The 22,293-nt window shown below is 37.5% G+C and overlaps 1 protein-coding gene across 1 annotated transcript in view; it reads right to left on the reverse strand.

Moving 5' to 3' along the window:
- Positions 1-22,293, reverse strand: part of LRRC9 (leucine rich repeat containing 9) — a 121,996-nt gene that overhangs the window by 59,439 nt on the left and 40,264 nt on the right. Inside the window, 5 exon segments of the mRNA XM_066272555.1 lie at positions 781-915; positions 4,010-4,135; positions 5,648-5,839; positions 12,272-12,391; positions 17,276-17,488. Coding sequence (XP_066128652.1) covers positions 781-915; positions 4,010-4,135; positions 5,648-5,839; positions 12,272-12,391; positions 17,276-17,488 — 786 coding nt within the window.

The raw sequence follows: 22,293 nt of genomic DNA on the forward strand, positions 1-22,293 counted from the left end.
CAGCTGCTGGGAATGCTGTTGGCAGAAAGCTTTCAGCTGTCGGCGCCTCAGGGACAGCCTCAGCTGCAGCGAACTGCCTTGCCCAAAGTCACGTTCAATCCCAGGTTGGCCCACATCCAGTGACAGAGGCCTATAAAGGCCTGGCTGTCTCAGTCTAACTTGGGACAAATTTAAAATGCCATTCCAATTCTAGGACTGCCTGTGTGGTCAGCCAAGGCTGTTACTGGACCTATATCACAGCTAAATATCTGTACATAATCCCTTAATGAAAATAATGCCACTAATATCTTCCATTTTCAAAGTTCAGCTTTTATTAACAGTTTCTGTCTTTGGCAAGAGATGTAAGGGTGCTTCATGCAGCAAGAAGCTGCTGGTGCTCCATACCGTTTCCTTTATAAGGGTAAAGGCTGAATTCTGACCAGTTCCCCTCTTCCCTTGCCAGGGTCCTGATCCCTTCTACTTTACTACCCCAACTTTGGTTTGACCTCTGACTCTGAGCTTGAAACTTTGCTTATTTATTTTGACATATTATCAGAATCTACTCTTTGATTTTGTAGTCTACTTTTATGCTAAATCTCCAGTTCTATAGTGACTATCATCAAGGCCTACCCTCTATAACATAACTATAAAAAACTTGACCTACCTATTTAATTTTAATTCGGCTCTTCTAATTTTCTGCCCCTTACCTATCTGTGTCCTCTTTATGGAACACTAACCAAAGCTGACAAAAATCAATGGAAGTTAAACTGTTTTACTGGGTTTAATAGAATTAGCCTTTACCTTCAAGTACCAGTTTCCATTCAGTTGTGGATGCGGTTCTAACTTTGAAATCTGTGTCAGAATTTTGGCAGAAGGCCATATACTAAGTATCCGTGGTCTTTCCTCTTCAGTGCTGGAATGCCGTAAGAAAGATGACTAATAAAACAAAAAACACACGATGGAATAAAGGAAATAGCATCTAGAAGTTCATTTATTTATAGTTAAAAGTGCTGTTTTGTAGATGAGTGGTCCAATGAGTAATTTTAAAATATGACACTTCCTTTGCCTTAAGATGTTTTATGTCTAGATAAACCTTAAATTATGTATTTCACTCTATTTTGTTTTAGCCAATATTTAACCATTATAAAATAGCATTTATAAAATTGTTAAAAGAATACAAACACTCATAATCCATTCATGAAACCATTTTAAGAGCTAGAATATTCCTGTTTTACATCTTAATCCTTTTCTTCTTTATCCTCAGAAGCCATCACTCAAATGAATCAATTGATCCTTTAAGAAGTGATCAAATGCTCTCAAATTTTGTATCTACCATTAGCTTGTTTTATTGATCTATGTTTGTGTCCATAAATAATATATCACTTATTGATAGTCTGCACATATTTGAACTTTATGTAAAATGAATAATATGTATGAAATCTTTTTTTTTTAGGTTAGAAGAGGGGTGATAGTAGGGCAGACTCCCACATGTGCCCCTACTGGGATCTACCCAGCAACCCCATCTGAGGCCAATACTTGAGTACAGATCTATTTTAGTGCCTGAGGCAGTCACACTGGGACCAACTGAACTATCCTCAGTGCCCTAGGTCACACTCAAACCAATCGAGCCAATGGCTGTGGGAGGGGAAGAAGGATGGAAGGGAGAGAGGGAGGGTGAGAAGCAGGTGGTCATTTTTCCTGTGTGTCCTGACCAGAAATCAAACCCGGAACGTCCATATGCCAAGCCAATGCTCTATCCACTGAAACATTGGTCAGGGCTGAAGTCTCCTATGACTTGCTTTTTTCCCTCAAAATTATATTCATGAGATTCATCCATGCTACTGCATATCATGTAGCTGTAGATCATCAATTTGTCATTGCTACATAGCTTTTCTTTATTAACTCTCCTGTTAATGAACATTGGGGCTAATTTCAGTTTTATGCTATTATAAACATTCCTGTCATGTGTATTATTGTGCATGACTGCTGGTATATACAGGAAGAATTCTTTTTAAAGAACTATTTATTTTATTGATTTTAGTGAAAGGAAGGAAGAAAGAGAGAGAGAGAAAGAGAACAATTTTGTAATTCCACTTATTTCTGCATTCATTGGTTGATTTCTTGTATGTGCTCTGACTGAGGATGACATCTGCAACCTTGGTGTATCGGGATGATGCTCTGACCAACTGAGCTACTTGACCCAGGCTTGTACTTGGGTTTCTTTAGAGAACATACAATTTGCTGGGTTGTAAGGTATGTTTATATTCAGCTTTACTAAATAATGCCAAATTGATTTTCCAGAGAAAAAAAGTTGTAGTAGCTACTTCAGATCTTTACTAAAACTTGATATTGTCAGGCTTTAAAATTTTTGCCAAGTAGTGGCTGTAAGTTGATAGATAATTGCAGTTTTAATGTTCACTTTTTAGAAATAGAGCCTGATCAGGGTGGCGCATTGGATAGTGTCAGACTGGGATGTGGAGGACCCAGGTTCAAAACCCTGAGGTCACCGGCCTAAGTGCAGGCTCATCTGGCTTGAACATGGGCTCACCAGCTTGAGTGCGGGCTCATCTGGCTTGAACATGGGCTCACCAGCTTGAGTGCGGGGTCATTGTCTTGAGCAAGGGGTCACTCGCTCTGTTGTAGCCCTCTGGTCAAGGCACATATGAGAAAGCAATCAATGAACAACTAAGGTGGCGCAACGAAGAATTGATGCTTCTCATCTCTCTCCCTTCCTGTCTGTCTGTCCCTATCTGTCCCTCTCTCTGACCCTCTGTGTCTGTCAAAAAATTTAAAAAAAAACCCAACTAATGTGGTGAAGTATCTTAAGTTATTTGGCTCTTCTGATTTCCTCCTCAGTGAATTGTCTGTTTAAATCCTTTGCCCATTTTTCTGTTTCACGGGTTGTCTTTTCTTGCTATATTCTGAACATATAAAGAATATCTGTTGTTATTTAGATGTGTTGCACATTTCTTTTCCCAGTATGTAGCCTGTGGCCCCTTTTCAGTTTCTCCATGGCATGCCCTTTGAGGAACAGATATATTAATTTTAATGGAAACAAATCCAATCTCTTATAGTTTATGCTCTTTGTTTCTTGTGTAATAAATTCTTTCTTAATTCCAGGTCATAATGATAAGCTGATATTTTCTTTTAGAACATTATTGTTTTTTTCCTTTTACAGTGAAGTTCTTAATGCATTTGTCCCTATGCCTTTAATTGACTAGCCTTCCTGATTTGTAAAGGCTGCTCTGTTATTTACCACGTTGCCATGTATGTGTGGGTCAGTACTGGGTCTTTCTATTCTATTCTTTTGGTCTATTTGTCTAACTTTGCCAATTGCACATTGTCTTCAAAGATTTTAGTAAGTTTTGGTTTCTGGTAAGGTAAATCCCCAATTCTTCTTCAGAGTTAATAGTATTTTTGATCAACAAAAATGATTCTTTCCTTCATTTTGAATAGATCCAAAATCAAATATTACATTGTTTAAGGAACTAATATTTAAATATCCCATGAAAAAGTAAATAGCTAGAAAACTAGACTGGAGATATTTAGGATGTTAAAGGTACTTTGGCCAATGTATAACGTTATTGATCTGGGTAATATATGCCTTTCCTCTCTCCCAGGTTAATAGGTTTTGTTCAGTTCAACCACACATATGTAATATCAATTCTAAGTAAATAATTCACTAGATACTTTACCATGGCCTCTAAGCTTTTTGTATTTATAGAAACTTGCTTATTTTCTCGTAGGCCCTAGAAAGTGATCTCGTGAATTCACGTTGACTGGTAAAAAAACAGTTACCCTAGAGGTACTTTAGTAAACTGTGCAAGGATGAGACCCATACAACCAGTTGGTATTCAAATGAAATACATTTAAATAGGAAAAAAATTCAAGTAATATAATTGTTATATATTAATTGATTTTTAGTAGCATGCTAAGAGACTATCAAAATCTTAATAACAAAGCAAGAATATGGGAAATATTATTTGTATATTCTAAATAGTACAAGAAATGTTAAATTGTAAAGTCTAACCTGAGTAATTTTTGCTCTACTAATAAATTTCATAGCAGCTGTTGCTTCTTCTTCAGAAATTAAGAGTCCATCTAAATGAGTAAGAGTCTTTAATCTGCCAATAACACTCAGTCTTAATGTGGCTGGCTTGGGAAAAATAACAAAAAGTTAATTTTCACAAAATATTATGTATGTTATGGCATGGGAAGGAGTGCTTCTTCATTCCTTCCCATAGAACTCAAAATTATGTACCTCTTATTTTATTATATATCTAAAAATAAAGGCTTAACTTAATTCCTTACATATTGGTTGAAATTCAATTGTATTTATGAATTAATCTGTTCTGTTTGGAGGTGGATTGTTTTACTCTTATGAAGGGGGAAAATCCTACAAGCTGCTAAAAAGTAACTGTGGTGGAAGTTTCAAAGAACAACTGCAGTGCCTGCCTCCTTTTTATCTAGATCAGCAGTCAGTTTGTCAGCTCTGGGTGTGATTCAATACAGATCCTTTAAGCCTTGACATTTAGTTTGGCAACAGGGAGACAGCTGTACTGTGATCATTCAGGAAGTCTGCCTTGGCAGAAGAAAAATATCCTTCAAATTTATGGAGCAAAATGGAAGAAATACAACAATATAAACAGTAATAGGGACAATTTAATAGAACCAATCATGTTTTAGTCCTTTTTTAAAATATTGAACACAGTCTTATATACATTTTTGAAAAGCAAAGAAAGGAGGATTCTTGAAAGTATAAACTTGGGGCTTTTTAAAAAAAATACTTGGAGATACCCTAATTATAATCATTGAATACTGAAATTTCTTAGCATGCACCTACATATTTTTTAATGAGACTAAAGTGTTCAAATTTCCTTAATAGTAGAACATATCAGGGGAAGACAAATTTATTCCTTCCTTAATAGTATGCTTTTCTCAGGGCATTCTATTATTCTTGGTTCCTTTGTCTCATTACAATAACGTCTAGCACACAGAGCTATGTAAACTCGCTGAAGATTTGCAGATGCCCATGACAACTTACCACTCTTAAAGCCATAATCCTCTCAAACTAGTAGAGATAAAAAATAAAGTCTAATATGAAATTATAGCTTTTTCTTATAGTAACATTTCATTTATTTATTTATTTATTTATTTATTTATTTATTTATTTATTTATTTTTCTGAAGTAAGAAGTGGGGAAGCAGAGAGACAGATTCCTGTATGTACCCGACTGGGACCCACCTACTAGGGGCGATGCTTGGCCCTTCTGGGGTGTTGCTCCGTTGCAACCGGAGCCATTCTAGTGCCTGAGGCAGAGGCCATGGAGCCATTCTCAGTGCCTGGGTCAACTTTGCTCCAATGGAGCCTTGGCTGTGGGATGGGAATAGAAAGACTGAGAGAAAGTAGAGGGGGAAGGGTGGAGAAGCAAATGGGCATTTCTCCTGTGTGCCCTGGCTGGGAATTGAACCCGGGACTTCCACACATTGAGCCAATGCTCTACCGCTGAGCTAGCTGGCCAGGGCTTATAATAACATTTGAATCACTTGATCACTATACTAAGTTCTTATGAAATATTTAAAGAAATTCTAATACAACAAAGATAGCTTGCTTATTTCTGGCTTTAAAATAAAAGTAATTGCTTTCTTATAAGATGTCTATTGCATACCTTTTGCCATGGATTGTGTTGAATATCAAGAGTGAGAAGGCTTATGGTATGTTTGCATAACATATTTATTTCATCGCCAGATTTTTTCAGTTGATTCCAGGACAAGTCTAAGTGCTTCAGTTTCATCAGACCTCTAAATCCCTCAAGGGTTATCACATGGTTATGGCTTGCATCCAAATATTCAAGGTTACACTGCAATAGATAGAAATAGAAGTGATGCTGGAAGGATCATGATTTGTGTTTCCATAGTACCTCGCTCTATGATCCTCACAGGAAACCTAAACAGTATTATACTGCAATCATGGTGTCAACATATGCTTTCTCCTAAAGAGCTACAGATATTTCATTTTAGTCATTCTCTCTTAATTCTCACTTCACCTGGATGACAAAGAGTGGCACTGTTTGTTTTTCAGAGAAGAGAATTCTTAGAGAAACTGGGAGATAATTTGTCCCCAACAAACAAGGAATTTCACTTTTTAACCTTTTGAGTAGTGAGTTTTTTTCATGCTTGCTGAACCCTAAGAGTGAGTTTTTTTCAAAAAAGGAAATTAGTTCCAGTTATAGTTCTATTAACTTAAAATCATGTTTGATAACCATTTATGGAAACAAGAAGAACATACATTTGCCTTTTTCTAATGTTGCTTTATACATTTTTAAAATAAAATGTACTCTGGATGGTCAGGAGGCATGTGTACATGAATGTTCATACCACTCAAAAGGCTTTAATATTTTGTAACATGGTTACAAAAGGTTCATCTTCAGAGGTAGAAACTAAATATTCTCTGATTTTCTTATTCAAAAGTGTGTATTTTTTAATAATAATTTTTTAAAACCATTGAAGTAACAAATGTTCCCTGTTGGAAATTTGGATAATATAGTAAGATACAAAAAATAGAAAACATAATTTTATTGCTCAGAAAGTATGACTGAAAACATTGTTTTCTATGATATGCACAAAAATTTTTTCTTGTATAAAACAGATTGTATTACACAGAATTTTGTACCCATTTAACATGTTCACACGTCATTAAATATTCTTCAAAATTAGGCCCTGGCCAGTTGGTTCAGTGGTAGAGCATCAGCCTGGCGTGCAGGAATCTCGGGTTCGATTCCCAGCCAGGGCACACAGAAGAAGCACCCATCTGCTTCTCCACCCCTCCCCCTCTCCTTCTTCTCTTTCTCTCTCTTCCCCTCCCGCAGCCAAGGCTCCACTGGAACAACGTTGGTTCGGGTGCTGAGGATGGCTCCATGGCCTCTGCCTCAGGCGCTAGAATGGCTCTGGTTACAACAGAGCAATGTCCCAGATGGGCAGAGCATCACCCCCTGGTGGGCATGCTGGGTGGATCCCGGTTGGGCTCATGTGGGACTCTGTCTGACTGCCTCCCCGTTTCCAACTTCAGAAAAATACAAAAAATATATATATTCTTCAAAATTATTTTAAATTATTGTCTAATATTCTAATATGTAAATTATTAGGATTGTTTTAAACATTTTTCTATGGACATTTATATGGCTTCTAATTGTTGGCAACACTACAACTAATGACCATGATTATGATACTTGAACTGAGACACTGACATGGTTTCAGAAAGGGTTTTTAAACAACGGGACTACTGTTCTTAAGGATTTCTGTATTGTTAAGACTTTTGATAAATACTGCCAAATAGTTTTCAAGGAAATTGGTACCAATTTTTCAACAGTAGAATATGAGAACACCCATTTCATTAAATACCCAGCAATCTACCTGCCTCTTTTTAACTTGCATTATTTGCCAGTGAAGTCAAACATATTTCTATCTGTTTATATTAGCCATTTTCAAATGTTTTTATTTTTGGTTCTTGTCTTTGGTCATTTATCTGTTCAGAACTTCATCTTACTTATTTATAAGAAGTCTTTAAGACTTTGTACTTGTATTTGTTGCAAATAAATTTTTCATAAGGTGTACACTAATTTAGACACAGAACAAGAAAGAGACAAAGAGAACTTTAAGAAGATGTTTTGAAACATATTTTTAAGATAAAAATATTACTATAGTTTAAAAATGAATATATTTACAGTTTAATTTAAACAATTGTTTGAATTCAGCATAAAATTAGTCACTGCTATATAATGCATAGTTCACATTGTTGGAATAGCAGGAGTAACATTATTATAGTAGTTCTTGTTTTAGCAGTTGAATGTACAGGTCAATAAAATATAAAAAAAAATTTCTGGAAACCAAATAGTGTTACTTTTTATTCTCATGAGTATACATAAAAAACTTGTCATTTACTATCATCATAATTTTTTGAACTAAGAGATATTTGACAGTAAAAAGGTATTATAGACATAATCTTAGAACAGTCTTTTAAAATAAAATCAATTATACATTTTCTTCAGACTTTTCTATAGAAAGACTTTATGCTAGAAGTAAATGAATTAGCTTTTAAAAGTTAACATTTTAACTTTTAAAATGTGTAAGTCAAGGATTTTATATTAAAAAAACTGCCTTTTAAGTATAAAGGGCAATGATAAACTATTATCAACAGCCAGTAACTGAAAGGATTATTGTTTCCATAAGAATATTTTTCAGAGAATCAAAATGTCTAGAGAGATACCAACCTAAGAAATGGTGATGAGATTTAAATGTAGTTACCAATTAACTAAAAGGGAGATTTGCAAAGTGTAAAGCCATATGCTCTGACAAAATAGATACAGCCTGATGATCTTAGTTATTTTTTTTAAATGGAACACAGGGTAGGGGGGATGCATTCGGGGGGACAGTAGAATCTATGTAAACACAATAAATTAAAAGAAAACAAAAAATAATGGGAAAATAAAAAGAACACACACACAAAATTTTAAAGTCTCTTTCCAGTAATCATATTGATGAGAATATTAGTGCTGTAATTCTGAGACTGCTCTGTGTGTGATAGAAGATAAAATAAATGAGAAATTATTAAATAATTTATAGCCTTATGTCCTGAAAATCAGGATTATTGATGTGGGAGAAAGAAAATATACCTGTAAATAACAGAGATGAGCTAAGCTCAATTGTTTTCAGTCTTGAATTTGAATTGGAAATATCAATACACACAAACACACCCATCTTTTACACCAAGTTCTGTCCATTGGAAAGACCTAGAAACAATGACCACCCAAGTCTGTGGTCTCGAAATACCATTTCTCTTTAAAAGAAACCAAAGGTCCTTGAAGAAATGGTTGATTCCATGTTAAAACATGAAACACATAAAATGTGTAAGGAACATCCTTCATACCAGGTGGCAAAGAAGATATCAAAGATTATTAGAGTCATGGCAAAAGGAGCTGACTTTAAGAGGCTTCTATTGTCTAAGGATGAGACAATTTAAACTTCGTGATAATAACTGCAATGGATAGAATCTCATCAAGTATGTTTAAGTTCCTGCATTCTTAATGATATCAAAACACACATAAAATAATTGCACATCTTTGGGAAATTATAAGGAATAAATTCATTATCTTCAGAATTGATAAATGCAAATAATCAAGCATATATTCTGCATTTTCTTTGTGAATGGAACCACTGGGTTCCCAAATAATAGCTAAAGGGAAATGTCTCTGTAAAACTATTCCAACTAATAAATGGAAAAGAAATAACACAATAAGAGTGTTGCCATTTTGTAATCCACAATGAGTAAATGGATATAGGCATTAATAATGGCTGCAAGAATCAGAAAAGTAATATCATGTGCTTCATATGGTCTTGCCTGAGTAGTCAATCTCTGGATCCAGTTGACAATTTAAAAAAAAATATGGAGGGAGCCCTGGCCAGTTGGCTCAGCAGTAGAGCGTTGGTTCGGTATGTAGAAGTCCTGGATTAGATTCCCAGTCAGGACACACAGGAGAAGCAACCATCTGCTTCTCTACCCCTCTCCCTCCCCCTTCTCCCTCCCTCTCTCTCTTCCCTTCCTGCAGCCATGGTTCAAATGAGCAAGTTGGCCTCAGGTGGTGAAGATGGCTCCATGGCCTCACCCCAGGTGCTAGAATAGCTCAGTTGCCAAGCAACAGAGCAGCAGCCCCAGATGGGCAAAACATCAGATGGGCAGAACATCAGCCCCAGATGGGGGTTGCTTGGTAGATCCCAGTCAGGGCACATGCAGAAGTCTGTCTTTCCACTTCCCTGACTCTCACTTGATTAAAAAAAAAAAAAAAAAAAAAAAAAAAAAAAATATATATATATATATATATATATATATATATGGTGGAAAGCATATAGATTTCCATCATAAGTGAGGAAATCAGTAGGGTCCAGACTGTGGAAAACCCTGGTTGGAAGGTCCAAGTATTTCTATAGATAAACTATGGAGAATAGAAGGGGGATTGAAGGGAAACTTATAAATTAAAAGAGATTTAAAAGATTTAATAGGCCCTGGCCGGTTGGCTCAGTGGTAGAGTGTCGGCCTGGCGTGCAGAAGTCCCAGGGTTCGATTCCCAGCCAGGGCACACAGGAGAAGCGCCCATCTGTTTCTCCACCCCTCCCCCTCTCCTTCCTCTCTGTCTCTCTCTTCCCCTCCTGCAGCCGAGGCTCCATTGGAGCAAAGATGGCCCGGGCACTGGGGATGGCTCCTTGGCCTCTGCCCCAGGTGCTAGAGTGGCTCTGGTCGCAACAGAGCGACGTCCCGGAGGGGCAGAGCATTGCCCCCTGGTGGGCAGATTGTTGCCCCCTGGTGGGCGTGCTGGGTGGATCCCGGTCGGGCGCATGCGGGAGTCTGTCTGTCTCTCCCCGTTTCCAGCTTCAGAAAAAATACCAAAAAAAAAAAAAAAAAAAGATTTAATACATTTTAAAAAATGTAAAAACCAAACTAGTGTGCTAGAGATACACATTTGGCTGATGGAATTATGAGGAAAAATGCAGGAGATTACTATAGAAGTCAGGATGATGCTTTCTTAAAGAAATGGCACACATACAAGAGGCTTATGCTATAGGTGGCAAACTTTTATTTCTTGATGTGGGTGTTGGTTACAAGCATGTTCACCTTATAATAATTGATTAAACCACATGTTTTTATTAAACAGTTTTATGTATCTGTTTTTTATATTATAATAAAAAAGCAAAGAAATACACAACTGTCTTCTCTCTCTGACCATCCTTAACATTCTTACAGTCATTTTTAGAGGCACATTTATACATCAGATACTTGATGCTTGAGAAGTCTATATCTTGCCACCTTTGGTAATCCTAACATTTGAAAATAGTTCTCTTGCCTATAAAAAGACCATGGTGATATTCATCCAATAAGTAGGTTGTGAAGCTATGATGATGAAAGAAACTTTTATAGGAACAACAAATCCACACTGCAAAGTCCATGCTGGGAAGCTGGCTCAGCTCACTCACTATAACAGCACCTTGCACCACTTAGGAGTTTACTCTTTAAATTATAAAAAATTATAATGACTGTCCTAACTTTTAGAATTTCTAGTGAATATTAGAAAAAAGAAATTAAAATTCAACAATTTACATATAGTCCTGGGACCTCTATTAAACTACCATTTTATTCAGCTGTGTATCAAACCCAGACGAACAGGAATTCTATTAATAAGGGCTTAGGGTTTTGGCTTTTGGGGGGCTGGATGAAAGAAGGTGAAGGGATTAAGCAAAAAAAAAAATCAACAACAACATATGTCTACAACACACAGACACAGACAACAGTGTGGTGATAGAGGGAAAGTAGGTGGGGGTAGGTGGAGGTGGGCAAGGTGGGAAATGTGGATGGAAAAGGACTTTGCTGAGGGTGATGGGCGCATGATGCAGATGACGTTATGTTGAGTTGTACACTTGAAACCTGTAATGTTTTGTGAATCAATGTTACCTCAATAAATTCAATAAAAAATAAGTAAAAAGGACTTTAGCTTACCAAAACCCCCCAAAGATCGAGGTTTAATACTGAAACCTAAGAGCCAGTAAGCAAATTAAGAGCTCCTTCAACAGTAGTGAAAGCAGCAGAGCAAGAGCTTTGGTACGGTTTGCAAAGAGGTAGATAATGAATGAGAGCTAAGAATGATGATGCATTCTGAAAAGGTATATCAGTGACCTGGGAACTTTGGAAAGTAGGGATGCTGGATTGGAGTTCTGGAAACGCATATGTGATTATTTTTGTTATATGATATATAACAAGGAAGGCAAAAGATAGGCAAGGTCCAAACTGATGTGTGTATGAGCATTACCATATTTGTCCTATGACCTATGAGAAAGCAGAGACGAGTCAAACAAGATCTATGTGTGTGACATTCAGGTAGAAAGGACAAGGCCGAGAAAAAAAGAAATAACATAGATAATGAACAGATGAGAAGTAGCAAGAGCAGAATAAAATGGAAACAATACTTTCCAAAGTACAGCTTAAAAACAAGTCTGAAATAGTTTTAACAAACTTATTTTAAAGTAGCTAGAAATCAGATATAACCACAGGTGTATATTTGGTTTACAAATGGAATTTAAATCCAAGACCTATTTTAGAAAAGGTAACATAGTATAGTGTATGTAAGTTTTGCTCCTGACATGGACTGTATAATCTTGAATATACTTATATGAGGTCATAATTACAAATATAACTTATCTATTAAATTAAAAATTGTTTTAAATAATTTCAAAAGAGCAGTTATTACCAAGTGGTGTATATCATCTAGACAAGTAAATTCATTAAAGCTGATATTAAGTTTTCGAAGTCCTGTTAACTTGGAGAGATCTCTCAATTTACTCAAGCTGTTTCCATGTAGATTCAGACTCTGAAGTAAAAAATAAATATAAATTAAAAAATAAGACAGATTATATTCTACACCATAGTTATTTAAGTAACATTAAGATAGAACCAATAAGTAAAAAATCAAATGTATGATTTTAGAATATAGATTATAGTAGCATAATTGGATCTGGTTCTTGATTATTTTGATTTTCTGCTTGGTTTAAATTGATCAGTAATTGGCATGAGTTCTTTTAAAAAATAGTTCAATATATTGTTGAGATATTTATTAGGGCAGATCTATTTTTCAGGCTAGCCAATGACAATGCCCTAAAGATTTTGGGTATTAACGAGGACACCTTACAAGGGAGAAAGGATATCAAGGATAGGCCTTGACTGCAGGAAACTGCATGAGGGAACTGGCTAAGGAAGTAAGGCTGAGTGAGGGTGTTTGGGTAGCAGGAAAGAATGCCAAAGAAGGAGGTGGAAGAGTGGCTAAGACAATTTCTACATCAGAATTTGGCTCAGATCTTCCCTGTACATTTGTCCTGGGCTATATAAAAATGAAAGTTATTATATTTTTATATTTGGGGAAGACCCTGATGTCTACACATCTTTCTGTCTTCAAGCTACACCATTATGATTGGTATCAAGTAAAGATTATATTTATGCATAACCTACAAAATAAACAGTGGCATAAGAAAACATTTTAGGCCCTGGGTGGTTGGCTCAGTGGTAGAGCATCAGCCCAGCATGTGGATGTCCTGGGTTCAATTCCTGGTCAGGCACACAGAAGTACCCATTGCTTCTCCACCCTTCCTTCTCTTGCTTCTTTCTCTCTCTCTCTCTCTCTCTCTCTCTCTCTCTCTCTCTCTCTTCTCCTCCCTTCCTGCAGCAATGGCTCAATTGGAGCGAGTTGGCCTCAGGGTGCTGAGGATGGCTCTATGGCCTTTGCTTTAAGTGCTAAGAAGAGTTCAGTTGCTGAGCAATGGAGCAACATCCCAGATGGGCCAAGCATCATGCCCTAGAAGGCTTGCTGGGTGGGCACCCCTCCTCTTAGTGAATAAAAAAAGAAAAATATATTAATCCAATTGCCTACAGTATTCATAATAAATGGGTATTGTAATAAAATCAGGTGTCTACCTCCCAATTCTCTTCATTTGTCACTACCATCTAATACCCTATTATATATACCATGGACATAACTAAATTCCTGTCAGGGAGAAACAACTAAATGTCAAATAGTTGTCAAAACTTAGCTAAAATTGTTAAGAAAGGCCAATTTATGCAGATTAGTTTATTCTATTGGTCATATGTCATCTATGATACATTCTACAGATAATCTCATGTTTAGCATGTCGATAGCTGAGTTCATCATTTTCCCTATATGCCTGTGTAGTAATCTATGTTGTCAATCTTGATTAAGAGTTTCACTATCTAACAGATACTGTTGATCACCCCCTTTCTCTCTTTTATACATTCACTTGATTTCTGGAAAAGTGTCTCAAACCAATCACTCCATACCAGCACCATTACCAGTGCCTTAGTTCAGGCTATTATTTGTCCTTTGGACTACTGCAATAGTTTTCACTGAATTTCCATACCACCAGTCTAACTTCAGTTAAATCTAACCATAAGCTGCCAAAGCTAGAGTCTTTAAAAACAGTGAGAGTGTTCCTTAAATAATCAAAAAATTTTAATTTGCCTTCTAAATCCATCCTAATCTCCTACTCTTCCAGTTACAGCTTCATGTTGCTTCCCTGTATTCTAGCTTTTACCTCTACCTTCTACTATCACACACCCTATGTTCTAGTTACACTGAATTTTTCAGTGTTTCCTGAAGACACCATGCTCTTTCAAAACCATGTGCCCATGGCTAGACTATTTCCTCTGCCTAGAAGATAAAAATCAATGCAGTATTCAAATCATGTATCATGGAAATGTGCACTTGAAACCAATATAATCTTATTAACTAATGTCACCCCAATACATTTTTTAAAAGATAAAAATTATTTCTAAGTTTTTATCTCTATCTCAGCTTTCAGAGCAAACAGAAATATAGTGTTGTATGAGAATAACTTGTCTTCTCAAGTATTCTTTTTTTTTTTTTGAAAGAGAGGGAACAGGATAGACTGACAGGAAGGGAGAGAGATGAGAAGCATCAACTCGTAGTTGTGGCGCCATAATTGTTCATTGATTGCTTTCTCATATGTGCCTTGACCAGGAGCGGGGGAGGCTCCAGCTCAGTCAGTGACCCCTTGCTCAAGCCACCGACCTTGGGCTCAAGTCAGCAACCATGGGGTCATATCTATGATCCCACCACGCACAAGCCCGTGACCCTGTGCTCAAACTGGTGACCCTGCGCTCAAGCTAAAGAGCTGATGCTCAAGCCAATGACCTTGGGGTCTTGAACCTGGGTCCTCAGTGTCCCAAGTCAATGCCCTATCCACTGCACCACCACCTGGAAGGCAATCTCAAGTATTTTTATGAATTTTCCAATTTGCTTACAACTTCTGCAGGTTCAAAAAAATAACTCACTTTCTCTGCAAGACCTTCTTGCTATTTACGAAGACATTTAAAAAAATTTTTTTTATTCATTCTAGAGAGGGGGGAGGGGGGAGGAGCAGGAAGCATCAACTCCTACATGTGCCTTGACTGGGCAAGCCCAGGGCCTCGAACCGGCAACCCCAGCATTCCAGGTCAACGCTTTATCTACTGTGCCACCACAGGTCAGGCTTATGAAGACATTTTTTAAAACAAGAAGCTGATGAATATCTCATGTGTGCCAGATATTATGTTTACTAATGACAGAGCTGATGTTATTTCATAGAATGCTTGGGTAAATCAGAAAAAGGCATCCCTCCTTAAGACACTTTTATTTCCAGCTTTAGAAAATTGTCACCCTAGGCCTATTCTGTTACAAAAAATTTTACCAAAAGTTGTTAAACAACTTTTGTCTTAAATACACTACTCTATAATTTAAAAAGTGCCCCTCAGAGGTGCCCATCTTTTGCAATGCACACTGTACAGTCTCATATTGTTGCCCTGGTGCTGGGGATGTACATGACTAAGAACAGCCACTGAGAAGCCTCTGCTTCTGTGGAATTTACAGTCTAGGAAGGCTACTCAGCATACAACAAAGGAACGTGACTTAGACTCAGAGGCAAGAGAAGCCTTTAATGCTTAAGTATAGATCTAAAAGATGTGTGGGAGTTTAACTAGAAGAAGGGGATCTAGGGAGAACATTCCATGCAGAAAGACTAGCAAATACAGAGACTCTGTGTTAGCTGCACACAGGGTACATCTCAGAAATAGGAAGGAGGCTGAACATGGGCGCTAAAAGGAAGATGATATGAAAACGGTCTGGAAAGGGAGTCCTGGGATCAGGCCCTACAAAACCTTATGTGCCATATGAAGGATTTTGGTTTTATTTTTAAAACAATGAAAAAGCATTTGAGGATTTCAAGCAGAAGTCATGAGAGGTGACAAAGGTGACATGATCAGATTTACATTTTGAAGGATTACTCTAGCTTCAACGCGGAGAATGAGTTGACAGCTCTAAGTGGAAGCATAACACGCCCTGTGTTGCCTAGCTCCGGGAGTCATCCTATCCACCTTGTATGGGGTTATATTCAGTTACACAGTGAATGGCATGCAGAGAACACATTAACAGTAAACATTAATATACCATGCATGGTGCCTCCTGGAGTTGGGCAATGGGGCGATGGTAGTAGTCTAGGTCAGAGACAAAGGTAGTTTGTATAGAATGGTAGCAGAAATGAAGTGGACAGATCTGAAAGTCAAGATAAGTAGGCTTAATATTTCAACATAATTGCCTCAGTGTAATGTAAGTAATTTCAATAAATTAATTCAAATTCTGTTGACTAATTATGTAAATGTAATGCTCTCATATTCCATGTTAATCCTGGAAACTGATTTGAAACTTACCTGTCTTCATCTTAATTATTTAAGGAGAGTTTATTTGTTATTCAGGAATAAAATCCCTTGCAAAGTAGCACACTACCTAGACCTACACTGTCTTGTGTGGTAGCCACTGGTCACATGTAGCTATTGAGCACTTGAAATGTGGCAAGTCTGAATTGGATGTGCTGTAAATGTAAAACATACTCCAGAATTCAAATACTTGTTATGAAACTATCTGATTAGTGAATCTTAATATCATTTGCATGTTGAATGATATTTTGGGTATGTTGAGTTAAGTAAAATATATTATTAAGATTAATTTTGCCCTGGCCGGTTGGCTCAGTGGTAGAGCGTCGGCCTGGCGTGCAGAGGTCCCGGGTTCGATTCCAGGCCAGGGCACACAGGAGAAGCGCCCATCTGCTTCTCCACCCCTCCCCCTCTCCTTCCTCTCTGTCTCTCTCTTCCCCTTTGGCAGCGAGGCTCCATTGGAGCAAAGATGGCCCGGGCGCTGGGGATGGCTCCTTGGCCTCTGCCCCAGGCGATAGAGTGGCTCTGGTCACAGCAAAGCGATGCCCCGGAGGGGCAGAGCATCACCCCCTTGTGGGCAGAGCGTCGCCCCCTGGTGGGCGTGCCAGGTGGATCCCGGTCGGGCGCATGCGGGAGTCTGTCTGACTGTCTCTCCCGGTTTCCAGCTTCAGAAAAATACAAAAAAAAAAAAAAAAAAAAAAAAAAAAAAAAAAGATTAATTTTGTCTTTAAATTTTTAAAAAACTATTTTAATGTGGCTAAAAGAAAAATTTTAATAACATATATTGTACATATTATATGACTACCAGACAGCACAGATCTAGTCCACACAGAAGGAAAGAATTGGGTACTTTTAAATTTATCAGCACGATGCCTGGCATAATGAGATAGATGGTTTAATATCTTTAGATTTCATATGATAGATTCTGATTCCAAATTCAAGGTTCTTGTCTCCAAATTTTATTTATCATAATACTTACCACAATATTACTGTACGTGTTAGTCTTAGCAAGGGGAAGTATAATATTGTCATCCAAACAAACAAGTTTTGGTCTGGGCTTGATCCTGGGGTCCATTTTAATAACTTCATCATCAAATTTCAATTCCTGGGACAATACTGATGCTTCTGATTTTTTTTTGCTTTCTTCTGGAATAACTTTTTTGAATGAAGAATATAAAGAGTGAGGCTTGACCTAAAAAATATTTATTAAAAATATTGAAAATTTGGTTGCTGTATTTATCATTTTGAAAAAAAGCTATATAGAAAAAATAAATTAGTTTTTTTATTCATATAGTAATATCTATGATGATAAGAATCACACTAAGAAATCTGTGAGAGTAGATTAAAATTGTGGACTAACAACAGGTGTATTCATCACCTTCCACTAAATATTCCTTAAAACTGGCAAAAAATAATTTTAAACTATTTTATAACTGGAGAAGTCACCAACAGAAAACTAGAAATTGTAAGACATAAATCAGAAGGGTCTGAATTGAGAGAGAAATAAGAACAGAAATTTAATCTCAAGCCAAATATATGCTGGAAATAACCACTCTGATGAGCAGATCTGGAGACAACTGATGTTCATAGTGAACAAGTACATAGAAGAGGATGCTCCAGGTAATTAGGTAATCATGTAATTATGGTAAGAATTATGTATGGATAAGCAGGAACAACATGAACAAATAGAAATGGTTCTAGAAAAAACACCAAAATGGTTCATAAGATGCTATTTTAAAAACTGAGTGAACAAAGCATCTAAGAGAAAATAAAGTATATACTATAGAAAAAAATAAACACTTCAAAATCAAAATAACAAAAATAAATGAAACAAAAAATATTCAATAAATGCCTTGAAAAACCAAAAGGATATGGCAGCAAATCAAATTAGCAACGTGGAAGCTAATATTGAGCAAATCTTCCAGAATTTAAAAAATGGAGATGCAAAATATGAAAGAAAAGAATGATAAGATATGGAGGATCGATTCAGAATGTTCAATATTTAATTAATAACTGTTCCAATGGACTTGACAGAAAATAGAAGAAAAGACATAATCGAGGAATTAAGAGAAGAAACCTTCCTTGAAGTAAAGAAAGAACTTCAGATCAAAAGAGCTCATGAAATGAGTGGCAAGCAGAATGATGGCGCTAATGTTATGCTGACATCACTGAACAGTGGTAACAGGAACCACCCATCTCTCAATTTCTTATTATTTGAGTGTTTTTGTTTGCTATTTAGGCTTCTATGTCTCTTGCTGAAACCATACTTGACTTATACAATCCCATTCATAATAACAATATAAAATAGAAATGCCCAGAACTATACTTGACAAGATTTAAGACCTATATAAGGAGAACTGTAAGAGAAGACTTGACTAAAAGGAATAACTTTTGTTCCTGGATGAGAGGCCCAATACTGGAAAGTATGCATTTACCCCTAAACTGGGTTTTAAATGCCCTACAGTCTCAGTCAGATCCTAATAGGATTTTAAAATAGAACAAGCTGGCCCTGGCCAGATAGCTTGATTGGTAGAGCTTTGTCCAGAAGTGCAGAAGTTGCTGGTTGAATCCCTGGTCAGAGCTCATACAGGAACAGGTAGATGTTCCTCTCTCTCTCTCTCTCTTTCTTTCCCTCTCACTAGAATTATTAAAAAATAAAATAAAATAGAACAAGCTGATTTGAAATTTTATTTGGAAATAAAAATTCTCAAGAGCACCTGAGAACTTAAAAAAAAAATTAGTTTGGGGCAGGGAAAGTGAATTTGCCCTATCACTTATTTAAAACATATCACCAGCCCTGGCCGGTTGCTCAGTGGTAGAGTGTAGGCCCAGCGGGTGGATGTCCTAGGTTCGATCCCAAGTCAGGGTGCACAAGAGAAACGCCCATCTGCTTCTCCAACCCTCCCTCCTTTCTTCTCTCTCTCTCTCTCCCTCTCTCTCTCTTCTCCTCCCTTCCTGCAGCCAAGGCTCAGTTAGAGCAAGTTGGCCCCAGGCACTGAGGATGGCTTTATAGCCTTCACCTTAGCTGCTAAAAAATGGCTCTGGTTGCAATGGAGCAAGAGCCCCAGATGGGCAGAGCATTGCCCCCTAGTGGGCTTGTGAAGTGTATCCTCGTCAGGGTGCATAAAGGAGTCTTTTCCTGCCTCCTCTCCTTTCGCTAAAATAAAATTTAAAAATATATATATCAATAAGATTTTACTAACCAAAACAATATGGTAAGGGGCCCAAGATTACACAAAGAGATCAATGGAACAGAATAGAAGGATCTATAAATAGACCTCTTGTATATAGAAATAATTTTAACAATAAAGATGACATTTTAAAGTAGAGCAAAAAAGATGATGCTTGTCAAGTAACTTTTCATTTTTAAGAAAAATTTATTTGATCACCCTACCTACCTTACACACTATAAAACAAATTCTGTATGGAACTAAAAAGCTAAAAGTTTTTAAACAACCTATATAAGATTTGAAAGAAAATAAAGAATATTTACATAAGCCTTCTGAAATGAGACATAAAATTCAGAATCCATATTAGAAAAGATAGAAAAATCTGCTTCTTAAAATTAATGTGTAAATTACAAATTAAAATGATGAATAAGATGTTGGCTGTGGGTTTGTCATAGATGGCCTTTATCATGTTGAGGTATGTTCCCTGTATTCCCACTTTGCTGAGAGTTTTGATCATAAATGGGTGCTGGATTTTATCAAATGCTTTTCCCACATCTATTGATATTATCATGTGGTTTTTCTCCTTCCTTTTGTTTATGTGATGAATCACATTCATTGATTTGTGAATATCATACCAGCCTTGCCTCCCCAGAATAAATCCCACCCGATCATGATGTATGATTTTATTTCATGTATTACTGGATCTGATGTGCTAATATTTTGTTGAAAATTTTAGCATCTAAGTTCATCAGGGATATTGGCCTATAGTTTTCTTTCTTTGTAGTGTCTTTGCCTGGTTTAGGAATGAGGATCATGTTCGCCTCATAAAAGGAGTTTGGAAGTTTTCCCTCCTCTGGAATTTTTTGAAATAACTTGAGAAGGATAGGGGTTAGTTCTTCTTTGAATATTTGGTAAAATTCACCTGTGAAGCCATCGGGCCCAGGACTTTTGTTTGTTTGAAGTTTTTTTTGTTTGTTTGTTTGTTTGTTTTTCATTTTTCTGAAGCTGGAAACAGGGAGAGACAGTCAGACAGACTCCCGCATGCGCCCGACTGGGATCTACCCGGCACGCCCACCAGGGGGCGACGCTCTGCCCACCAGGGGCGATGCTCTGCCCCTCCGGGGCGTCGCCATGTTGTGACCAGAGCCACTCTAGCGCCTGAGGCAGAGGCCACAGAGCCATCCCCAGCGCCCGGGCCATCTTTGCTCCAATGGAGCCTTGGCTGCGGGAGGGGAAGAGAGAGACAGAGAGGAAAGCGCGGCGGAGGGGTGGAGAAGCAAATGGGCGCTTCTCCTGTGTGCCCTGGCCGGGAATCGAACCCGGGTCCTCCACACGCTAGGCCGACGCTCTACCGCTGAGCCAACCGGCCAGGGCCTGTTTGCAGTTTTTTAATAGCTGTTTCAATCTCTTTTGTTGTAATCGGTCGTTTAGGTTTTCTGATTCTTCCAGATTGATTTTTGAATGATTATATTTTTCAAGGAATTTATTCATTTCATCTAGGTTGTACCATTTTTGGGCATACAGTTCTTCATAGTATTTTCTTACAATCCTTTGAATTTCTGCTGTGTCAGTTGTTATTTCTCTACTCTCATTTCTAATTTTATTTATTTGTGCCCTCTCTTTTTTCTTGGTGAGTCTGGTTAAAGGTTCATCAATTTTGTTTACCTTTTCAAAGAACCAGCTCTTGGTTTCATTGATCTTCTGTATTGTTTTTTTAGCCTCTATGTCATTTATTTCCTCTCTGATCTTTATTATTTCCTTCCTTCTACTTCCTCTGGGTTTACTTGCTATTCTTTTTCTAGTTCTTTCAGGTGTAGGGTTAAGTTGTTAATTTGAACTTTTTCTTGCTCCTTAAGGTATGCCTGTAATGCTATGAACTTCCCTCTCAGGACTGCTTTTGCTGTGTTCCATAAATTTTGAGTTGTTGTATGTTCATTTTCATTTGTTTCAAGGAAGTTTTTGACTTCTTCCTTGATCTCATTGTAAATCCATTATTTAATAGCATGCTATTTAGTCTCCAAGTGTTTGAATGTTTTTCAGTTTTTCTATTGTAGTTGATTTCTAGTTTCATTCTGTTGTGATCAGAGAAGGTGCTTGATATGATTTCAATCTTCTTAAATTTATTAAGACTGGCCCTGGCCGGTTGGCTCAGTGGTAGAGCGTCGGCCTGGCATGCAGAAGTCCCGGGTTCGATTCTCGGCCAGGGCACACAGGAGAAGTGCCCATTTGCTTCTCCACCCCTTCCCCTCTCCTTCCTCTCTGTCTCTCTCTTCCCCTCCCGCAGCGAGGCTCCATTGGAGCAAAGATGGCCCGGGCGCTGGGGATGGCTCCATGGCCTCTGCCCCAGGTGCTAGAGTGGCTCTGGTCGCAACAGAGCGACGCCCCGGAGGGGCAGAGCATCGCCCCCTGGTGGGCAGAGCGTCGCCCCCTGGTGGGCGTGCCAGGTGGATCTCAGTTGGGCGCATGCGGGAGTCTGTCTGACTGTCTTTCCCCATTTCCAGCTTCAGAAAAAAAAAAAAATTTATTAAGACTTGTTTTGTGTCCTAACATGTGGTCTATCCTAGAGAATTACTGTGAGCACTTGAAAAGGATGTATACTCTGCTGCTTTGGGGTGAAATGTTCTGAAGATATCTATTAAATCCAGTTGATCTAGTGCAGGCATGGCCAACAGTTTATTGCTCTTGGGCCAGATTAGAAAGAAAACTTTTTTTATGGGCCGGACAAAATATTAAACTTAAAAAATGTTAAATATAAAAATGATTCATTTAAGTAAACAAAAATTTATTATGTAATTTGTTTATGAATAAATGTAAGTAATTTAGTACA

The sequence above is a fragment of the Saccopteryx bilineata genome, chromosome 4 (assembly GCF_036850765.1).
Source record: "Saccopteryx bilineata isolate mSacBil1 chromosome 4, mSacBil1_pri_phased_curated, whole genome shotgun sequence".
In the NCBI taxonomy this organism is placed as follows: Eukaryota; Metazoa; Chordata; class Mammalia; order Chiroptera; family Emballonuridae; genus Saccopteryx; species Saccopteryx bilineata.